We start from the raw sequence: 22,303 nt of genomic DNA on the forward strand, positions 1-22,303 counted from the left end.
GGGTGCGTCCTAGTCATAACATACCTGGGAGACGAGAAACTATTAACATCTGGAACAAGCGAGAGAGAGAATTAGAAAGAACGAACGAACGAGAACAGCAGTTGTGAGGACTATTCCGAATGCTCAACAGGGTAGCACTACAACACACAGGCGCTAGTGGTAGGCACTGATTTCCACCTGCAAAGGGAACTCTGGATGTGCCCATCGGACCGGACGGTCTCAGATAGCCCTGTTAAGCGTGCTCTGGATTGAGGATCCTGAAGTCTTCAGTAAAGAGGTAAAGAGACTGCAACCTTGTGTCCTCGTTATTGACTGCACCTCACACCATCACCATCTACCTTACTGGGAGGCCCTGGGGACATACTTCACCTGTGGGAAGGTATACCATCCAGCTGCCATTCCATCACCCCAGCGGACCCCACAGCAGCGTCGGTCACCCTGACCGAACACCACAGGTGGCGTCACGAATCCCTGACAGACTGTACCACCTTTATTGGACGCCCCTTAGCAGGGTCGCGGACCGGGTCTAGCCACCGTGACAGCCTCAGAACCGAACCAGAGAGGCCCGGTACCGAGAACTCATGGCCCTGTGTCTGGGGGCGCTCCAGCAAGCTTTTTGTCACCCCTTAAGGTTTTGCATATACTGTATGTTTGGTTTGGCCTTCCACTGAATTGAATGGAGTTCGGGTATATTTGTCGAACTGAACCTTTAAAGGTTCGCTCATCTTTTGTCATCAATATCTTATCAATATGGAAAGCCCCTTATATTTTTTTTTATATGTGTAATGACATTTCTGAGATTTCTGGCTATCGAGGACAAAAATGATATTTTTACCCAAAATAATTTTATTGTTGCTGTTGCTTCTGATATAAAAACACAATTATGAAAAGTTTTACAAAATTATATGTGCCTAACAATGAACAGAACAAAAAAAAAATACAGCACACTGTTTGAAATGTAATATAACAATGAATTAGACCATGTCGGACAGAAAGAAAAAGAAAACATTTTCCCTCTTCCAGAAACAACATTTTTTGGCTCAACACAAGACTTGAAAAAATATATTTTTACAATGAAATTATTTGTTGTAGCACCGTCTAGTAACATAGTATTTCACAACGTCTCGTATTTTTCCAGAGCTAATGTCTTTTTTTTCAAGTTTATGTTTTTTTTTTAATGTCATCAACAATACAGTATTCACACATATTTAAGAAAAGTGGCTGCCCTCTGTAGTTAGAAATAAACAAAAAAAATTTAAAAAAACGTATCAAATAAAATATATATATATATATATACTACAAGAATATGAACTTACAAAATGAGCAACAGTTATCAGTTGTGGTTATACATAAATATTTTTCTAAACAAAAAAAAACAAAAAAAGATGTACAGTGCAGTAACCGAGCCATTCTAAGCATTGGATGGGTGGATAAAGCACCAATGTGGGATGGATACAGCACAGTGTCAGGTAGTAATGTGTGAATTTCATACCGTAGTCTAAAGTAGCACCATCCTGTCTGTATTTTTGTCCCTCCTGGTTTTTTTTTTAAGCAGTCACGTAAAAAGAAGAACACAGAATGAAATAACACGTTTCATCTTCGGCCATTTTGGAAGGAAGTTCTCACTGCTGAATCTCTAAAGGTTTTTTTTTAATGAAGACTAGCCTTACTTGGCGCATCAAAGCAAGTGTTTGTCTGTATTAATTTAATACTATATGATGATTTTTACCTTCACCTTTTCTTGAGGTTAGAAGGCTACAGCAATATCATCAAGGGCGCTAATGCTTTTCTCTATGATTTAAATGTTTTTACCAAACTTGGGACTAAGGCACTTAGATTCCCCCCTTCCCCCATAAGAAAATGTGGTATCATCTGGAAGCATCAAAGTACGTTTCTATTTAACTATAGCAAATATTTTTGTTACTTATAAATAAAAAATAAAATGTTTCTAGCTCTTGGTGATCGTTAATACAAAAATCATTGAGAATGATTGAATAGCTTTTTTTTTTAAATAAAAAAAAATAAAAAATAAACCTAACAACAAAGTGCACCTTAAGTCACCACCATCTGAGCTAGTTTCCAAACATTTAGCCGGTGACACATTCATCTATATTAAATATCTTTTTTTATAATTTTTATTGACTGATGAAATGTAAGTCACAGCTTTGCTTGAAGTATAATGTTTGCGGTTTTGACTTTTGTTCACGCTCTGCTTAGTTCTTAGTGAACAGCATAGATCTGCACGCTTCTGCTGTCAACCAGATATAACCTAAATATTTTTGAGGGCTGCCTAAAAAACTCAGACATTATGGAAGATGAAAACAAAGAGAACTGTAGCCTTAAACCAGATTACGTTTACATGTATCCTATAATCTCACTGATTTCAGTTGGCTTGCACACAAGAACAGTTAAGAACAGTGGTGACACAAAAGTACAAGGTCACAGTTCTTCTAAACAGAGAACTGATAACTGCATAAAAATCTCAAAAATAAGGCTTGTAATTGCAGTAACTTTTTTTTGCATATCTTTGTAATAAACCCACTACCTAACCAATCTTTAGAGATCATAGGATTAGACTTTGAATATTATATAAACAGTACTATAGTATTCTGGTTCAAAATAAAACTGATTCACTGAAGCATGTTTGGTAAAACCATGACCATTGCTGTCGCGAGGCGCTAATTTCATTTTCTGGTCAACATCGCTAGTGTTGGGGTTGAGAATAACACTCTCTCCATCTCTGTGTACCTCTCTCTGGTTTCAATCTGGACATCTAATGCATCATATCCATTGTACTTCTTTTTCTCACCCTGTCAACTTTTAAAAAAAAATCTCACTCCCCTCCCAAGTTTTATATAAAAAAACACTATGAATAAAAAGAATCCCAAAATACATACAGACGTTGGTCACTGCTGAAATCATATTCCACATTTCCCATCATTTTTTTTTTGCCTTAGTGCTGAGGTTCTGACACAATAGCTTGCTAATTAAACACAAGACAGAAGAAGACTTTCTCTATGAGTGTAAAGTTCAGATCTTGTGACGGCCACATAAGGAGTGTTGGCTGTTGGTGTTAATAAAGATGAATCTGAAGTTTCATCTTCAGTGCTTGACCTATTTCACCACTGAGGTAGTTGAAGTCCTTCTCATCCTCTAATTTCTGAAGCTCCTTCTTACGGTATAGAGGCACACTCGCGATCTCCAAGTTATACAAGCCTGAAACCACCTTCTTGCGTCCAAGGTAGAGAAAACTTAAGCCATCCTTTTGGTGAATGCGGAAGTTGCCATCTTCATTGCCCTGAGAGATAATGTAGCGTACATGGTTCTCTAATGGCACCAAGGCTGGTAAGAGCTCCATGATATGTTGCTTATTAATCAAATCGGAAATATTCAAGCTCATCTTGAGTGGAGCATCTATGTCAACACTAGCCAGGCTGATATGATTCTGAAGTAAAAGAAAACACAATAATTATGTCCTTTTGCAAATAAACATAAAGAAATGTATTATAGTAGACCTAGATATTCTACATCTCATATATAAAATACTTGTACAGGTTTAGCTGTTATTTGTCGAGACACTTTGGTCATCTCTGATAAGCCTCATCTTTCTGATTTATTGTTCTTCTAAAACAAATTGATTTTAGGTATCCTTTATTAGAAATTGATGTGTAGTGTTCTTTTTTCACAGTTATTAAAGGAGTTGAACTTTTTTGGAAAATCTTTGACTCCGTCTGCAGTGAGTAACAAACAATAAATTGCTTGTTACTCATTGTTCCTGGGTCCAACGCTAGACTCTCTGATGTTTCTCTCAGTGTATCGTATTGGTTGCAGCGCTGACGTCACATAGACAGCACAGCAACCAATTAATGAATACAGCAACTCTTAGGGGGCATTCCATTTACACAGGCAGAGCTGCTTAATTTACTCATCAGCAACCATACTGTCAATGTGTACAGCCAATGCTGGACACTAAGAGCAGCATCGGAGACTCAGTGATATGAAGATGGTAAGTAAAATGTCGTTCCTTTTTTTTTTTTTAAACAAACTGTACTCGGAGATTTGTATTTTCTGAAATGGGACAACCCCTTTAATGGCCTGGTTTGTAATTACACTACACAAAATCATATTTTTTCATGGTGAAGACTAGACTATGCCACAGGAAGAGTGTGCAATATACTAGCCTTCTATGTGTAAGTTCCCTTACTGATTAAAAGGGTTTTCCCACCTTAAAAACATTTATTGCACAAGATATGCAAAAATCTCTGTTAGGTGGTGTTCTGATCAATTGTATGAACATCTGTCCTAACTGTAACTGCACTGAAATCAAATGGAGATAGCCTAACACTTGTGGGCATTTCTTCATTCAATCTCTCTACTTGTATATGGCAGTCAGTAGTAACCACACCCGGTGGATTAGGTATGGGGAAATTGTTCTCCCAAAAATGAAGAACGTTGATTAGACAATGGCAAACCATGAAGAAGCAAGCTACAATTACAAGACAAAAGCTAAAACCCAATGGCCTAATTATTCAAACATAATGGCCCCAATTCATTAAAGAGGTTGTCCACTAGTAGGACAACCCTTTCTCAATCTGAATGTTTGACCCCATTAAAATAAAAATACCTATACTCACCTCCCGTGTTGGCATTGTTCCAGCAGTGTGGGCACTTGCGTTCCCGGGGCTCAGTGAGGTTATGTCACGTGAGCCCTGTGCCCAATCAGCGTTGACGTCACTTTCCCTGCCTTCCGATGTATAAGTGATCAAGGGGGAGTGAGCAGCCAACCGTAGCTCTCACCAGCTGGTGATTACTTATACATCCAAAGGCGGGGACAGTGACGCTAGAGCTGGAACGGCGCCTACATGGAAGGTGAGTATAGGTTTTTTTATTTTATAGGGGAAACACATTCAGATTAAAAAGGGGTTGTCCTAGTAGTGGCCACCCTTTGAAGACTGGTGTATTTGACACTAGTCTTGCATGCCAGTCTTTTGTATTGCACACTACACCATGAAGTAAGCCTTATGGGTATTTTACAAAAATCATGCACCTCCCCAGAAATGTTACAGCCAGGGGCTGAGAAGACATTTCTTACGTAATTTATGCCAATATATTGCTAAAAATTGTTATGTATTTGCCAGAAGAGCTTTACCATACTCTGTCCCACCATACCTCAGCCCATTTTGGCTAAGCTGGCGAGGACTGGAGTAAAAACATTGAAAGTTATGAATTGGTTTGAGTAAGGTAAAAATGTTTGCAACATTTCAAGGTGTTTATGAGGTTATCAAGTTTGCTGACAACTCCACTTTCAACGATGGCGACAGGGGTCAGAGATAGTTATTATTTTTTAACAGTTATTTGTTATACACTGTTACCTTTTGAGAATCAATATATTTTAGTAAGAAAATCTTCATATTGGTGGCATTTACTGTATATTATTCATACTGTTTCTAGTTATTCTACGTCTTTCTACTTCATTCCTACCTCATGTTCAGAGGTTTCATTAGCACTGCGCCGCTGCCTTCCTCTCTTTGGATACCCATTAATCTTGCATTCATAGCAGTTTTCTGGGGAAAGGATGTTCTCCTCATCTTCTTCAGTTGGAGCTGGGATGTAACCACCTTTTCCAAAGCCAAGGCCTGATACACAGTGTCTGCAGTGACAGAAGGACATATAAATCAACATGAAAAAGGCAATTTCCTGTAACTAATTTCTTATTTCATAATGCTCTCTAAGAAAGATATTTAAATAATAAAGATATTTGAGATTTAAGAACACACAATCCTTTTCCTTTTGGTAGTGATTTAACAACTAGGATTAAATAAATACCGAATGTTAATTGTACAGTGTGCACAGTATAATTATGCCCATTCTACTTTAAGGAGGACCTGTCACATGTAAGGAAAAAAAAGAGTTTGTTAGCTTATCAAAATACCCGTCGTCCTTTGACCGTTTTTCATTTTGTACCTCAATTATGGAGATATGCCCTGTTTTCTTTTGCTCCCAGCATGCAGATTTCTGGCTTGTATTCCAAGAGGGTGTGTTTCAAATTGTTTTCTATGGGGGCGGGTAGTCCTCCTCCTCTATAACCAAGCCCAATCACAGCTTAGCAGCATCTGAAACTGGTTGAACAGCGTAATCTTGCGAGATCTCCCTGTTCTTGTGAGACCAAGCTGTATGAAGACTTTAGTGTGCACATGTCACATTGTGAACAGGAAGGTCTCTAGATATCACGCTGTTCAGCCAGTTTCAGATGCTGCTGAGCTGGGATTGGGCAGGGTCAGTTGGACAAGGACTACACGACCCAAGAGAAACTGTTCTGACTTGCTGTCTTGGACCACAAGGAATAATCATACTTGACCCCAAAAGGAATAAAGAGCATATCTCTGCAAACGTGGGACAAAATAAAAAATAAAAAAAGCAATGGCAGACTGAGGGGTTGTGTGGATTTTGACAAGGAAAAAAAACTTTTTTTTTGGACACATGACAGGTCCTTCTTATATACTGTATATACTAAGACATAGCTGGAAATTTCACCTCACATACTATAAATGAGAAGATGGAACCCAAAAGCCACAAATACAATTTTTATATTACAAATTACAGGTTTATTAAATTTATTCTATGGATATATATAAAGTTAACACTAGTGATGAGCGAATATACTCGTTATTCGAGATTTCTCGAGCACGCTCGGGTGTCCTCCGAGTATTTTTTAGTGCTCGGAGATTTAGTTTTTCTCACCTCAACTGAATGATTTACATCTCTTAGCCAGCTTGATTACATGTGGGGATTCCCTAGCAACCAGGCAACCCCCACATGCACTTATGCTGGCTAACAGATGTAAATCATTCAGCTGCGGCGATGAAAACTAAATCTCCGTGCACTAAAAAATATTCGGAGGACACCCGAGCGTGCTCAGGAAATCTCAAGAAACGAGTATATTCGCTCATCACTAGTTAACACTTAATTTTTTGGCACTAATTTCTCACCCTTGGCCAGCTCGGTAGTAGCCTCCTGGACATCCACACAGATAACCACCATCAGTATTGGAGCAACCATAGCTGCAAGGATTTCCACCAGCGCCTGAACACTCATCAACATCCTGGCAGCCACCAAAAGACGTGTCAAAGTCGAAGCCGGAGGGGCAGATGCATTTGAAGCTTCCCAATGTGTTATAGCAGGAGGCAGAGCCGCAGGTAGATTGGCTGGAACACTCATTCTCATCTGACAGAGAGAAAAGATCCATTAATCTAATAAAATAATGCAAAATATCAATAAGTATGTGGCCCAACTAATGCTATATATACTCATACCACCAAAAAGCTGCAGCTCTTTGGAAAACTATATTGCAAAATAATCTTCCTTAAATACTGCAATTTTCTAATTTATTTGTAAAACTATAATAAGTCTGATTAGGAGGAAGAGCGATTTACATAGTAACTCCTTCCCACCATTGCCACATATATATATATTTTTTTGCTTTCATTTTTTTTTCACTTCCTAGAATCAGCTCTTTTTTTTATCATATATAGGCTTGTGTGTAATGTAAGGTTTTATTCATTTTATACATCAGATGGCACCAAATATGATTTTTTATATATTTGTATTTCTTTGGGGAAATTACAATTTTTATATTTTTTTGGAAACTTTTTTATAAATGTTTTTCTCTATATTCTCTTGTTGCTGTTACAGACAGATGCTGATTGTGTAACAAGGTTAGTATCTATAGGCAATGGTGCAGGCTCAGCTCCTGAGCCCGCTCCATACATTGGGATTGGATAAAGGTGGTACTATTACATCCTACGTTGGAAATGGGATAAGAAGACTAATGACAGGGAAATCAAAATGACTTGGCAACTTATTACAATGGCAGACACAACTAAACAATGATAGTGATGTCTGCCAACTATCACACAAGATAATGAAGCCTGGATTGATTGTATTCTATTAATAGATTTTCCAAAACCTGCTCCAGACATATCTATATTGTTCCAACTCGTAATGAGAGAACCCATGGTAATACTAACATAGAAGTACAAGCTCGATGTTTTTATATCATGAAATGCACCTCAACATTAGTGATGAGCGAATATACTCATTACTCGAGATTTCTCGAGTATGCTCGGGGGTCCTCCGAGTATTTTTTAGTGCTCGGAGATTTAGTTTTTCTTGCCGCAGCTGAATGATTTACATCTGTTAGCCAGCATAAGTACATGTGGGGGGTTGCCTGGTTGCTAGAGAATCCCCACATGTAATCAAGCTGGCTAAGAGATGTAAATTATTCAGCTGCGGCGATGAAAACTAAATCTCCGAGCACTAAAAAATACTCGGAGGTCACCCGGGCGTGCTCATGAAATCTCGAGTAACGAGTATATTCGCTCATCATCACTACTCAACATCTATTCATCTACTTGGTTGAGACTTTTTTTTCACTACTCACCAACACACTGATTCCACTGATAATGTTGCACATAACCCTGTGGGCAGCCACACCGATAACCACCGAGCACATTTTGACAGCCATGTTGACAGCGGTGATTGCCATCACACTCATCAACATCTACACAGAATAGAAGAAAGTTTAGATTCTCGTTGCACTGACAAATATCAAATTTATACGGAAGAGAAGTTAGTACATTTTCCAATACTAATATTGCTTTTTTACATAATGACCACTGATATAATATCAAGTCAAGAAGGAGAATAATAAAATAAAACTTTATTTAGTAATCACATTAAAATCAAATAGAACATATAAAATGAGGTGCCTCATGCCAAAAGGGACATAGAATGATACACCAATTAGTAAACAGCAATTGTTATGAAACCTGCATCATTTTAACCTTTATTGTGCCAGTGTACAGGGTGGGCCATTTATTTGGATACACCTAAATAAAATGGAATGGTTGGTAATATCAACTTCCTGTTTGTAGCACATTAGTATATCGGAGGGGAAAACCTTTTCAAGATGGGTGGTGACCATGGCAGCCATTTTGAAGTCAGCCATTTTTGATCCAACTTTATTTTTTTCACTGGGAAGAGGGTCAGGTGACACATCAAACTTATTGAGAATTTCACAAGAAAAACAATGATGTGCTTGGTTTTAACGTAACTTTATTCTTTCATGAGTTATTTACAAGTTTCTCTTTGTTTACAGCCATTGACATGTCGCAGAGGTTAACACTTGAGGAGCGGATAGAAATTGTGCTGATGTCTGGTGATTGCAGTACCCGGGTCATTGCAGTACCCGGGTCATTGCAGCAGATTTCAAAGCAAGACACCCTATGAGACCACCCATTTCCCATGCTACAGCTAGCAAACTGTTTGCCAAATTTCATGAAAAAGGTTCAGTGTTGGATTTGCCAAAATGTGGACACAAGAAAACTGTCACTAATGAAGAAACATCAGTGGCTGTCCTAGCTTCACTAAGCAAGAGCCCACAGCGTAGCACTCACCGCATGTCACTGGAGAGTGGCATCAGTCAAACATCCCTTCGGCGGATACTTGCTACTCAAAAATAGCACCCTTACAAAATCCAGCTGCTGCAGCATCTCAACGAGGATGACCCAGATCGACACACTGAATTTGCAGAATGGGCAAAACAAAAATTGGAAGAGGACCCTCAGTTTACACAGGACAACATTTTTTTGTGAATGGAGATGTTAAACAAAACCACCGCTATTGGTCTGACGCTAACCTACAGTGGATTGATCCCTCCAAGACTGTTGGGACACAAAAATTGATGGTATGGTGTGGTATATGGGGTACAAAGATAGTGGGGCTATTCTTCATCAATGGAAACCTCAATGCCACTGGATATCTGAAATTGCTACATGATGATGTGTTGCCCTCTTTATGCACTGAAGATGGCACGTTCCCTGAGTTTTTCCAGCAAGATGGTGCACCACCACATTATGGGTGTCAGGTCCGAGCATTCCTACATGAACAGTTTCCTGGAAAGTGGATTGGTCGTCTTGGGCCATTTGAATGGCCACCAAGGTCTCCCGATCTGACCCCCTTAGAATTTTATCTTTGGGGTCATCTGAAGGCAATTGTCTATGCTATGAAGATATGAGATGTGACCTCGTCTCCCGGTACTTACCTACCCGCAACCTCCGATCCTCACAAGATCTCCTACTCTACTCCCCTCTTATCTCCTCTTCCCACAATCGTATACAAGATTTCTCTCGCGTATCACCCCTACTCTGGAACCCTCTACCACAACACATCAGACTCTCGCCTACCATCGAAACCTTCAAAAAGAACCTGAAGACCCACCTCTTCAGACAAGCCTACAACCTGCAGCTACCACCGATCGACCAAACCGCTGCATGACCATCTCTACCTCACCTACTGTATTCTCACCCATCCCTTGTAGATTGTGAGCCTTCGCGGGCAGGGTCCTCATTCCTCCTGTACCAGTTATGACTTGTATTGTTTAAGATTATTGTACTTGTTTTCATTAAGTATACCCCTCCTCACATGTAAAGCGCCATGGAATAAATGGCGCTATAACAATAAATAATAATAATAATAATAATAATGTGCAGCATCTGAAACAACGGATACTGGAATCCTGTGCTAGCATTTCTTCTGCAGTGTTGCTATCAGTGTGTCAAGAGTGGGAGAAGATGGTTGCATTGACAATCCAACACAATGGGCAGCACTCTGAACACATTTTATAAGTGGTCATAAACTTGTAAATAACTCATGAAAGAATAAAGTTACATTAAAACCAAGCACACCATTGTTTTACTTGTGACATTTTCAATAAGTTTAATGTGTCACATGACCCTCTTCCCATTGGAAACAATAAAGTTGGATCCAAAATGGCAGGCTTCAAAATGGCCACCATGGTCACCACCCATCTTGAAAAGTTTTCCCCCTCCCATATACTAATATGCCACAAACAATAAGTTGATATCACCAACCATTCCCATTTTATTTAGGTGTATCCATATCAATGGCCCACCCTGTATTTTATAAGTATAGACTAAGGTAAAAGGTGCAGTTCAAACACATTAGTGCTAGCATGGATGCCAAGTGTAGTGACCAAACAAACAAAAGTTTACAAAGGTTAGTTTTTACCCTAGAATGGCAACCATGGAGGAGTCCTGCATCCCTTCCCCCGACGCACATTTCACCTTTGGCTTCTCCCAGGAAAACGTGCGTCGGGTTGCCATTCTAAGGTAAAAACTAATCTTTTAAAACTTTTGTTTCTCTATCACTTCAATAGGGGATGACACATGAAACCATGAGGTGTATGCTGCTGCCAAGTTATATTTAATTGTTCTCCTTGTTTGCACACTTCTTTACTTGAGCTATTTTATCAATGGTCATAATGTATTTATGCTTTATGAAGCGTTACGCTCCTATTGGTTAGGGTTTTCTTGGACAGTTATGTAAATAACTTCTTTTTATCTAACTGTCATCAGAAAAAGGGACTTCTTTTCCTTAATTGAATATACTGGCAATCTCAGGCATGTTCTCTGTAGCTCAATTAAATCTCTATGGGACCGCCAGACAAAGCGAAGCTCTACACGTGGGTATTTTTAGCACTCACAGAAATGAAGATGGAAATACACATTTGTGACCATCGCTTTATGCAAAACATGGACACAATTTCCTCATCCCGGTGATCAGTTAGGGTTTCAGAAGGAGGAACCTCACCGATACAGTGGTTATCTCTATATCCTGGTGATTATTTGGTACACCTTTAAAAGTGTTTGCCTGTTTCGCCTGTTGAAAGAGTTCTCTTTCTGAATACAGCCATGGCTAATAGCAGATCACATACACACTTGTCAATGCAGAAAATGTACTACCTGGAGCTGATTCAAATGTATGGTGATAAATTACCAGAAACTGCTTTTTGCTTTGTGGATTCCCCCACACATACAGTGGGGCAAAAAAGTATTTAGTCAGTCAGCAATAGTGCAAGTTCCACCACTTAAAAAGATGAGAGGCGTCTGTAATTTACATCATAGGTAGACCTCAACTATGGGAGACAAACTGAGAAAAAAAAATCCAGAAAATCACATTGTCTGTTTTTTTAACATTTTATTTGCATATTATGGTGGAAAATAAGTATTTGGTCAGAAACAAAATTTCATCTCAATACTTTGTAATATATCCTTTGTTGGCAATGACAGAGGTCAAACGTTTTCTGTAAGTCTTCACAAGGTTGCCACACACTGTTGTTGGTATGTTGGCCCATTCCTCCATGCAGATCTCCTCTAGAGCAGTGATGTTTTCGGCTTTTCGCTTGGCAACACGGACTTTCAACTCCCTCCAAAGGTTTTCTATAGGGTTGAGATCTGGAGACTGGCTAGGCCACTCCAGGACCTTGAAATGCTTCTTACGAAGCCACTCCTTCGTTGCCCTGGCGGTGTGTTTTGGATCATTGTCATGTTGAAAGACCCAGCCACGTTTCATCTTCAATGCCCTTGCTGATGGAAGGAGGTTTGCACTCAAAATCTCACGATACATGGCCCCATTCATTCTTTCATGTACCCGGATCAGTCGTCCTGGCCCCTTTGCAGAGAAACAGCCCCAAAGCATGATGTTTCCACCACCATGCTTTACAGTAGGTATGGTGTTTGATGGATGCAACTCAGTATTCTTTTTCCTCCAAACACGACAAGTTGTGTTTCTACCAAACAGTTCCAGTTTGGTTTCATCAGACCATAGGACATTCACCCAAAACTCCTCTGGATCATCCAAATGCTCTCTAGCAAACTTCAGACGGGCCCGGACATGTACTGGCTTAAGCAGTGGGACACGTCTGGCACTGCAGGATCTGAGTCCATGGTGGCGTAGTGTGTTACTTATGGTAGGCCTTGTTACATTGGTCCCAGCTCTCTGCAGTTCATTCACTAGGTCCCCCCGCGTGGTTCTGGGATTTTTGCTCACCGTTCTTGTGATCATTCTGACCCCACGGGGTGGGATTTTGCGAGGAGTGTTGTGAATTTGCTTTTTGGCTCCCTCTAGTGGTTACTAGTTTTTTGACTCTGGTTTTTCTGTCTTTCCTTTTATCCGCACCTGGGTCGTTAGTTAGGGGCGTTGCTTTATAAGCTCCCTGGACACTCAGTTCTATGCCTGGCAACGTAGTTATCAGAGCTAATCTGCTGTGCTCTTGTCTACTGATCCTGGTCCGGTTATTCAGCTAAGTCATTTACTTTGCTTTTTGCTATTTGTTTTTGGTTTTGTATTTTTGTCCAGCTTGTTCCTAATCTGTATCCTGACTTTTGCTGGAAGCTCTAGGGCGCTGGTGTTCTCCCCCCGGACCGTTAGACGGTTCGGGGGTTCTTGAATTTCCAGTGTGGATTTTTGATAGGGTTTTTTGTTGACCATATAAGTTACCTTTCTATATTCTGCTATTAGTTAGCGGGCCTCTCTGTGCTAAACCTGGTTCATTTCTGTGTTTGTCATTTCCTCTTACCTCACCGTTATTATTTGTGGGGGGCTTCTATCCTGCTTTGGGGTCCCTTTCTCTGGAGGCAAGAGAGGTCTTTGTTTTCCTCTACTAGGGGTAGTTAGATTCTCCGGCTGGCGCGAGTCATCTAGGATCAACGTAGGTATGACCCCCGGCTACTTCTAGTGTTGGCGTTAGGAGTAGATATATGGTCAACCCAGTTACCACTGCCCTATGAGCTGGATTTTTGTATCTTGCAGACTTCCACGTTCCTCTGAGACCCTCGCCATTGGGGTCATAACAGTTTGCCAGGCCAATATTAAATGTTTAATGCATTGCAAAAGAGGGATTATAAGAAAGAAGATTCTGAGTTTTTTTTTCTCCTCTCTCATTTTTTTTTTTTTTTTTTTTTTTTTTTTTTTTTCTTCATCCCCTTTACCTCAGAGTGGCTTCTGCTTGCTGCAGACATGAATGTCCAGACCTTGATTACAAGTGTGGACCAGCTGGCTACTCGAGTGCAGGGCATACAAGATTATATTATCAGAAGTCCTGGGTCAGAACCTAAGATACCGATTCCTGAACTGTTTTCCGGAGACAGGTTTAAGTTTAGGAATTTCAAGAATAATTGTAAATTGTTTTTGTCCCTGAGACCCTGTTCATCTGGAGACTCCGCTCAGCAAGTAAAAATTGTTATTTCGTTCTTACGGGGTGACCCTCAAGATTGGGCTTTTTCGCTGGCGCCAGGAGATCCGGCATTGGCTGATATTGATGCGTTTTTTCTGGCGCTCGGTTTACTTTATGAGGAACCCAATCTTGAGATTCAGGCAGAAAAGGCCCTGCTGGCTATGTCTCAGGGGCAGGACGAGGCTGAAGTGTATTGCCAAAAATTTCGGAAATGGTCCGTGCTGACACATTGGAACGAGTGTGCACTGGCCGCTAATTTTAGAAATGGTCTTTCTGATGCCATTAAAGATGTTATGGTGGGTTTTCCCATTCCCACAGGTCTGAATGATGCTATGGCACTGGCTATTCAAATTGACCGGCGATTGCGGGAGCGCAAGACCGCAAATTCCCTCATGGTGTTGTCTGAACAGACACCTAATTCGGTGCAATGTGATAGAAAAACCGCAAATTCCCTCATGGTGTTGTCTGAACAGACACCTGATTTAATGCAATGTGATAGAATCCTGACCAGAAATGAGCGGAAAATTCATAGACGCCGGAATGGCTTGTGCTACTACTGTGGTGATTCTACACATGTTATCTCAGCATGCTCTAAACGTATAGCTAAGGTTGTTGGTCCGGTCACCGCTGGAAATTTGCAACCTAAATTTATTTTGTCTGTAACTTTGATTTGCTCACTGTCGTCTTATCCTGTCATGGCGTTTGTAGATTCAGGTGCTGCCCTGAGTCTTATGGATCTGTCATTTGCTAAGCGCTGTGGTTTTACTCTTGAACCATTAGAAAATCCTATTCCTCTTAGGGGTATTGATGCTACGCCATTGGCAGCAAATAAACCGCAGTATTGGACACAGGTTACCATGTGCATGACTCCTGAACACCGCGAGGTGATACGTTTTCTTGTTTTACATAAAATGCATGATTTGGTTGTTTTAGGGCTGCCATGGTTACAGACCCATAATCCCGTCCTGGACTGGAAGGCTATGTCAGTTTCTAGTTGGGGCTGTCGTGGTATTCATGGGGATACCCTGCCTGTGTCTATTGCTTCTTCTACGCCTTCGGAAGTTCCGGAGTATTTGTCTGATTATCAGGATGTCTTTAGTGAGTCCAGGTCCAGTGCATTGCCTCCTCATAGGGACTGTGACTGTGCTATAGATTTGATTCCAGGCAGTAAATTTCCTAAGGGAAGACTCTTTAATCTGTCGGTACCTGAACATACCGCTATGCGTTCGTATATCAAGGAGTCTTTGGAGAAAGGACATATTCGTCCGTCTTCTTCCCCTCTTGGTGCAGGATTCTTTTTTGTGGCTAAAAAGGACGGATCTTTGAGGCCTTGTATTGATTATCGGCTTTTAAATAAGATCACTGTCAAATTTCAGTATCCTCTGCCGCTGTTGTCTGACTTGTTTGCCCGAATTAAAGGTGCCAAGTGGTTCACCAAGATAGACCTTCGTGGTGCGTACAACCTTGTGCGCATTAAGCAAGGTGATGAATGGAAAACCGCATTCAATACGCCCGAAGGTCATTTTGAGTACTTGGTGATGCCTTTTGGGCTCTCCAATGCGCCTTCAGTTTTTCAGTCCTTTATGCATGACATTTTCCGGAAGTATCTGGATAAATTTTTGATCGTTTATCTGGATGATATTTTGGTTTTTTCTGATGATTGGGACTCGCATGTGGAGCAGGTCAGGTTGGTCTTTAAAATTTTGCGTGAAAATTCTTTGTTTGTCAAAGGCTCAAAGTGTCTCTTTGGTGTACAGAAGGTTCCCTTTTTGGGGTTTATTTTTTCCCCTTCTGCTGTGGAGATGGACCCGGTCAAGGTCCGAGCTATTCTTGATTGGACTCAGCCCTCGTCAGTTAAGAGTCTTCAGAAGTTCTTGGGTTTCGCTAACTTCTACCGTCGTTTTATCGCTAATTTTTCTAGCATTGTGAAACCTTTGACGGATATGACCAAGAAGGGCTCCGATGTAGCTAACTGGGCTCCTGCTGCCGTGGAGGCTTTCCAGGAGTTGAAACGCCGGTTTACTTCGGCGCCTGTTTTGTGCCAGCCCGATGTCTCACTTCCCTTTCAGGTTGAGGTGGATGCTTCGGAGATTGGAGCAGGGGCCGTTTTGTCGCAGAGAGGCCCTGGTTGCTCTGTTATGAAACCTTGTGCCTTTTTCTCTAGGAAGTTTTCGCCTGCCGAGCGAAATTATGATGTGGGCAATCGGGAGTTGTTGGCCATGAAGTGGGCATTTGAGGAGTGGCGTCATTGGCTCGAGGGTGCTAAGCATCGTGTGGTGGTCTTGACTGATCACAAAAATCTGATGTATCTCGAGTCTGCTAAACGCCTTAATCCGAGACAGGCCCGCTGGTCATTGTTTTTCTCCCGCTTTGATTTTGTTGTCTCGTATTTACCAGGTTCAAAGAATGTGAAGGCCGATGCTCTTTCTAGGAGCTTTGTGCCTGATGCTCCTGGAGTCGCTGATCCTGTTGGTATTCTTAAGGATGGAGTTATCTTATCAGCTATTTCTCCGGATCTGCGACGTGTGTTGCAGAGATTTCAAGCTGATAGGCCTGAGTCTTGTCCACCTGACAGACTGTTTGTTCCGGATAAGTGGACCAGCAGAGTCATTTCCGAGGTTCATTCCTCGGTGTTGGCAGGTCACCCGGGAATTTTTGGCACCAGAGATCTGGTGGCCAGGTCCTTTTGGTGGCCTTCTTTGTCAAGGGATGTGCGGTCATTTGTGCAGTCCTGTGGGACTTGTGCTAGAGCTAAGCCTTGCTGTTCTCGTGCCAGCGGGTTGCTCTTGCCCTTGCCTGTCCCGAAGAGACCTTGGACACATATCTCCATGGATTTCATTTCTGATCTTCCGCTATCTCAGGGCATGTCTGTTATCTGGGTGATATGTGATCGCTTCTCCAAGATGGTCCATTTGGTTCCTTTGCCTAAGCTGCCTTCCTCTTCCGATCTGGTTCCTGTGTTTTTCCAGAACGTGGTTCGTTTGCACGGCATCCCTGAGAATATTGTGTCAGATAGAGGATCCCAGTTCGTTTCCAGGTTCTGGCGATCCTTTTGTAGTAGGATGGGCATTGATTTGTCGTTTTCGTCTGCTTTCCATCCTCAGACTAATGGACAGACGGAGCGAACCAATCAGACTTTGGAGGCTTATTTGAGGTGTTTTGTCTCTGCTGATCAGGACGATTGGGTGACATTCTTGCCGTTGGCTGAGTTTGCCCTTAATAATCGGGCTAGTTCCGCCACCTTGGTTTCGCCTTTTTTCTGCAACTCTGGTTTCCATCCTCGCTTTTCTTCAGGTCATGTGGAGTCTTCTGACTGTCCTGGGGTGGATTCTGTGGTGGATAGGTTGCAGCGGATCTGGAATCATGTGGTGGACAACTTGAAGTTGTCACAGGAGAGGGCTCAGCGCTTTGCCAACCGCCGCCGCGGTGTGGGTCCCCGACTACGCGTTGGGGATTTGGTATGGCTTTCTTCCCGCTTTGTTCCTATGAAGGTCTCCTCTCCCAAATTTAAACCTCGTTTTATTGGTCCTTACAAGATATTGGAAATCCTTAATCCTGTATCTTTTCGTCTGGATCTTCCTGTGTCGTTTGCTATTCACAATGTATTTCATAGGTCCTTGTTGCGGCGGTACGTTGTGCCTGTAGTTCCTTCTGCTGAGCCTCCTGCTCCGGTGTTGGTTGAGGGCGAGTTGGAGTACGTGGTGGAGAAGATCTTGGATTCTCGCCTCTCCAGGCGAAGACTTCAGTACCTGGTCAAGTGGAAGGGCTATGGTCAGGAGGATAATTCCTGGGTGGTCGCCTCTGATGTTCATGCGGCCGATTTAGTTCGTGCCTTTCATGCCGCTCATCCTGATCGCCCTGGTGGTCGTGGTGAGGGTTCGGTGACCCCTCACTAAGGGGGGGGTACTGTTGTGAATTTGCTTTTTGGCTCCCTCTAGTGGTTACTAGTTTTTTGACTCTGGTTTTTCTGTCTTTCCTTTTATCCGCACCTGGGTCGTTAGTTAGGGGCGTTGCTTTATAAGCTCCCTGGACACTCAGTTCTATGCCTGGCAACGTAGTTATCAGAGCTAATCTGCTGTGCTCTTGTCTACTGATCCTGGTCCGGTTATTCAGCTAAGTCATTTACTTTGCTTTTTGCTATTTGTTTTTGGTTTTGTATTTTTGTCCAGCTTGTTCCTAATCTGTATCCTGACTTTTGCTGGAAGCTCTAGGGCGCTGGTGTTCTCCCCCCGGACCGTTAGACGGTTCGGGGGTTCTTGAATTTCCAGTGTGGATTTTTGATAGGGTTTTTTGTTGACCATATAAGTTACCTTTCTATATTCTGCTATTAGTTAGCGGGCCTCTCTGTGCTAAACCTGGTTCATTTCTGTGTTTGTCATTTCCTCTTACCTCACCGTTATTATTTGTGGGGGGCTTCTATCCTGCTTTGGGGTCCCTTTCTCTGGAGGCAAGAGAGGTCTTTGTTTTCCTCTACTAGGGGTAGTTAGATTCTCCGGCTGGCGCGAGTCATCTAGGATCAACGTAGGTATGACCCCCGGCTACTTCTAGTGTTGGCGTTAGGAGTAGATATATGGTCAACCCAGTTACCACTGCCCTATGAGCTGGATTTTTGTATCTTGCAGACTTCCACGTTCCTCTGAGACCCTCGCCATTGGGGTCATAACAGAGGAGCCCCAGATCGAGGGAGATTATCAGTAGTCTTGTATGTCTTCCATTTTCTAATTATTGCTCCCACTGTTGATTTCTTCACTCCAAGCTGGTTGGCTATTGCAGATTCAGTCTTCCCAGCCTGGTGCAGGGCTACAATTTTGTTTCTGGTGTCCTTTGACAGCTCTTTGGTCTTCACCATAGTGGAGTTTGGAGTCAGACTGTTTGAGGGTGTGCACAGGTGTCTTTTTATACTGATAACAAATTTAAACAGGTGCCATTACTACAGGTAATGAGTGGAGGAAAGAGGAGACTCTTAAAGAAGAAGTTACAGGTCTGTGAGAGCCAGAAATCTTGATTGTTTGTTTCTGACCAAATACTTATTTTCCACCATAATATGCAAATAAAATGTTAAAAAAACAGACAATGTGATTTTCTGGATTTTTTTTTCTCAGTTTGTCTCCCATAGTTGAGGTCTACCTATGATGTAAATTACAGACGCCTCTCATCTTTTTAAGTGGTGGAACTTGCACTATTGCTGACTGACTAAATACTTTTTTGCCCCACTGTACACTATGACATTCAAATGCCTTAGACTGTTTTCACATGTCCAAGTATGGACTCACCACTGGTCTCCTGACTCCAGCTCAACTACCTAATGTTAAATGTAACCTGTCACGTTGAAAATGGTACCTGATCTGCAGAATCAGAATCTCCGGATCATGAACGGACACAGACAGAAGAGGGTTACTTTGCTAGAACATTATATAGGCTCTTTGCAGATCAATAGCTCATCAAATTGCACAATTCCCCCTGCTTTCAAGGTAGAAGTGGACCACTTTAGCTTTTAGGCCCCATGGGGCTGTACAGGTTACACCAATGGTATATCCTGCTCCTGGGCTGGATGTTATAGAGCAAAATAAACTGATCAGCTTGATACACATTTCAGTAGGAAAAGTTTCAGGAAATTTGCATTTTATTCAGTGAAATCCTTGGTATCTGTATAGTATGAGTTCAGTGGGTGGTCCTATTCAATTACTGATATTCTTTCCTGTATGACTATGCTTTAAGAGATAGCTATCAATCACTGAGTAGGACCACCCACTGGACTCATATGCATATAAACACCAGGGATTTAAATAAATAAAATACAAGCTATTATTGTCATGCTGCTGCAATGCAGTATAATGCAACCTCCACCAGAGGGAGCTTGAGAGGGAAGTGAGCCTGCGTACACAGAGAAGCACCACAGAGCATCAGCATAGGCGCCACCAAGTGGCAAGAGAGTGGTCAAACATGCAGAGTCAAGAAAACAACAATAGGTAGAAGTACTAAAAGGATCAGCAGCACACGTGGTCAGGAACAAGCCAGGAGGTTCAGCAACGGTTAAAAGCGGATAAGACAAAGTCAGAAAGCAGAAGTGAGTCCGAATACTAGCCAAGTCAGAAACCAGAGAATCAAAACCGAAAAACAGGGAAACCCTGGGAAAAGGGAAGACAGGGAGTCAACAGACACTGGGCAAGTCAGGGATCACAGCAGGACAAACCAAGAGCTACCAGAGTCAGGTTCACAAGCCGAAGACAGAATTATAGCTGACACCGCCAGCAGGATGCATCGGAGCTAAATAGCAAACCTGAACCCAGAATGAGACAGATCAACCCTTGACATGATCCGCCCAGAAAAAGGGCAGACAGGATTAAACCCTGGAACGGATCATGACAGTTCCCTCCTCTCACCGGACCGCCAGGCTTCCCAGGATAACGTGCGTGAAATGCCCGAACCAATCAATGAGCATGGACAGATTGTGCTGGGACCCAAGATCGATCCTCAGGACCGTAACCCCTCCAATGGACCAAATACTGAAGTGAACTATGGATCGTGCGAGAATCCACAATCCGTTCCACTTCATACTCGGTCTGACCATCCACAGAGACAGGAGGCAGAGGATGGTACAAGCGACTTAAGAAGGGACTTATGGAACACATTGGGGATCTGAAGCGACGGAGGAAGCCATAAGCAAAAGGCAACTGCATTCACCACCTCAATAATCTCATAAGGACCAATAAACCTGGGACCTAGCTTAGCAGAAGGAACCTTAAGAAGAATGTTTTTAGTAGAGAACCACACTTTAGGTCCTACAGACCGTCACTTATCTGCAAAAAGTTTATGCTTGCCCTAAGCCTCCCCACTGTTCTTCTGGACCTCCCTCTACACCTCCCCCAATTGTTGCACTGCTGTATCGGCCCCTGGTCATACTGAATCCAGCCTAGAAAATTCACCAAAATGGGGGTGAAAACCATAGTTACAGAAGAATGGAGAGGTGCCCATAGACTGGTTAATCCGATTGTTAAATGCAAACTCATCCATGAGCAATGAAGAACACCAAACATCCTGCTGAGACGTAGCAAGACACCTCAAAATCTGTTCTAGTGACTGATTGGTCCACTCCGTCTGACCGTTGATCTCAGGATGGTAAGCAGAGGAGAAGGTCAAACAAGTCGAGTCAAAAAAACAACAATAGGCAGAAGTACTAAATGGATCAGCAGTGTTATGAAAGGCAATTCAGTACCACAATGGACATAGCGGTCAGAGCACATACAGTGATCTGACAATAACCCAAAATCATAGAACGAGCTCTGAGACGTGCAGACCGCAATCCCTAATCCTCTCCAAACAACACTAGAGGCAGCCATGGATTGCGCCTAACTCTGCCTATGCAACTCGGCACAGCCTGAGAAACTAACTAGCCTGAAGATAGAAAATAAGCCTACCTTGCCTCAGAGAAATACTCCAAAGGAAAAGGCAGCCCCTCACATATAATGACTGTGAGTTAAGATGAAAAGACAAACGTAGAGATGAAATAGATTCAGCAAAGTGAGGCCCGACTTTCTTAACAGAGCGAGGATAGAAAAGGTAACTTTGCGGTCTACACAAAACCCTAAAGAAAACCACGCAAAGGGGGCAAAAAGACCCTCCGTACCGAACTAACGGCACGGAGGTACACCGTTTGCGTCCCAGAGCTTCCAGCAACAAAATAGACAAGCTGGACAGAAAAAATAGCAAACAAATAGCAAAGAAGAACTTAGCTATGCAGAGCAGCAGGCCACAGAAATGATCCAGGGAAAAGCAAGTCCAACACTGGAACATTGACAGGAAGCCAGGATCAAAGCATTAGGTGGAGTTAAGTAGAGAAGCACCTAACGACCTCACCAGATCACCTGAGGGAGGAAACTCAGAAGCCGCAGTACCACTTCCCTCCACCAACAGAAGCTCACAGAGAGAATCAGCCGAAGTACCACTTGTGACCACAGGAGGGAGCTCTGCCACAGAATTCACAACACAGCAGTACACATGGTCAGGAAAAAGCCAGCAGGTTCAGCAATGGTCAGAAGCGGATAAGACAAAGTCAGAAGGCAGAAGCGAGTCCGAATACTAGCCAAGTCAGAAACCAGAGAATCAAAACTGAAAAACAGGGAAACGTTGTGAAAAGGGCAGACAGCGGGAGTCAACAAACACGGGGAAAGTCAAGGACCACAGCAGGACAAACCAAGAGCTAGCAGT

The 22,303-nt window shown here is 42.3% G+C and overlaps 1 protein-coding gene across 1 annotated transcript in view; it reads right to left on the reverse strand.

Annotated features, from left to right (window-relative positions):
• Positions 1-826: 826 nt before the first annotated feature.
• LOC138650900 (fibrillin-2-like) overlaps positions 827-22,303 on the reverse strand; it is a 263,684-nt gene continuing 242,207 nt past the window's right edge. The window contains exons 62-65 of the mRNA XM_069740769.1: positions 8,441-8,560; positions 6,990-7,224; positions 5,482-5,650; positions 827-3,445 (exon numbers count right to left, since the gene is read on the reverse strand). Of these exons, the coding sequence (XP_069596870.1) occupies positions 3,074-3,445; positions 5,482-5,650; positions 6,990-7,224; positions 8,441-8,560 (896 nt within the window). The 3' untranslated portion in view covers positions 827-3,073. The remainder of the gene's footprint in view (positions 3,446-5,481; positions 5,651-6,989; positions 7,225-8,440; positions 8,561-22,303) is intronic.

Source organism: Ranitomeya imitator, chromosome 1, assembly GCF_032444005.1.
Source record: "Ranitomeya imitator isolate aRanImi1 chromosome 1, aRanImi1.pri, whole genome shotgun sequence".
NCBI lineage: Eukaryota > Metazoa > Chordata > Amphibia > Anura > Dendrobatidae > Ranitomeya > Ranitomeya imitator.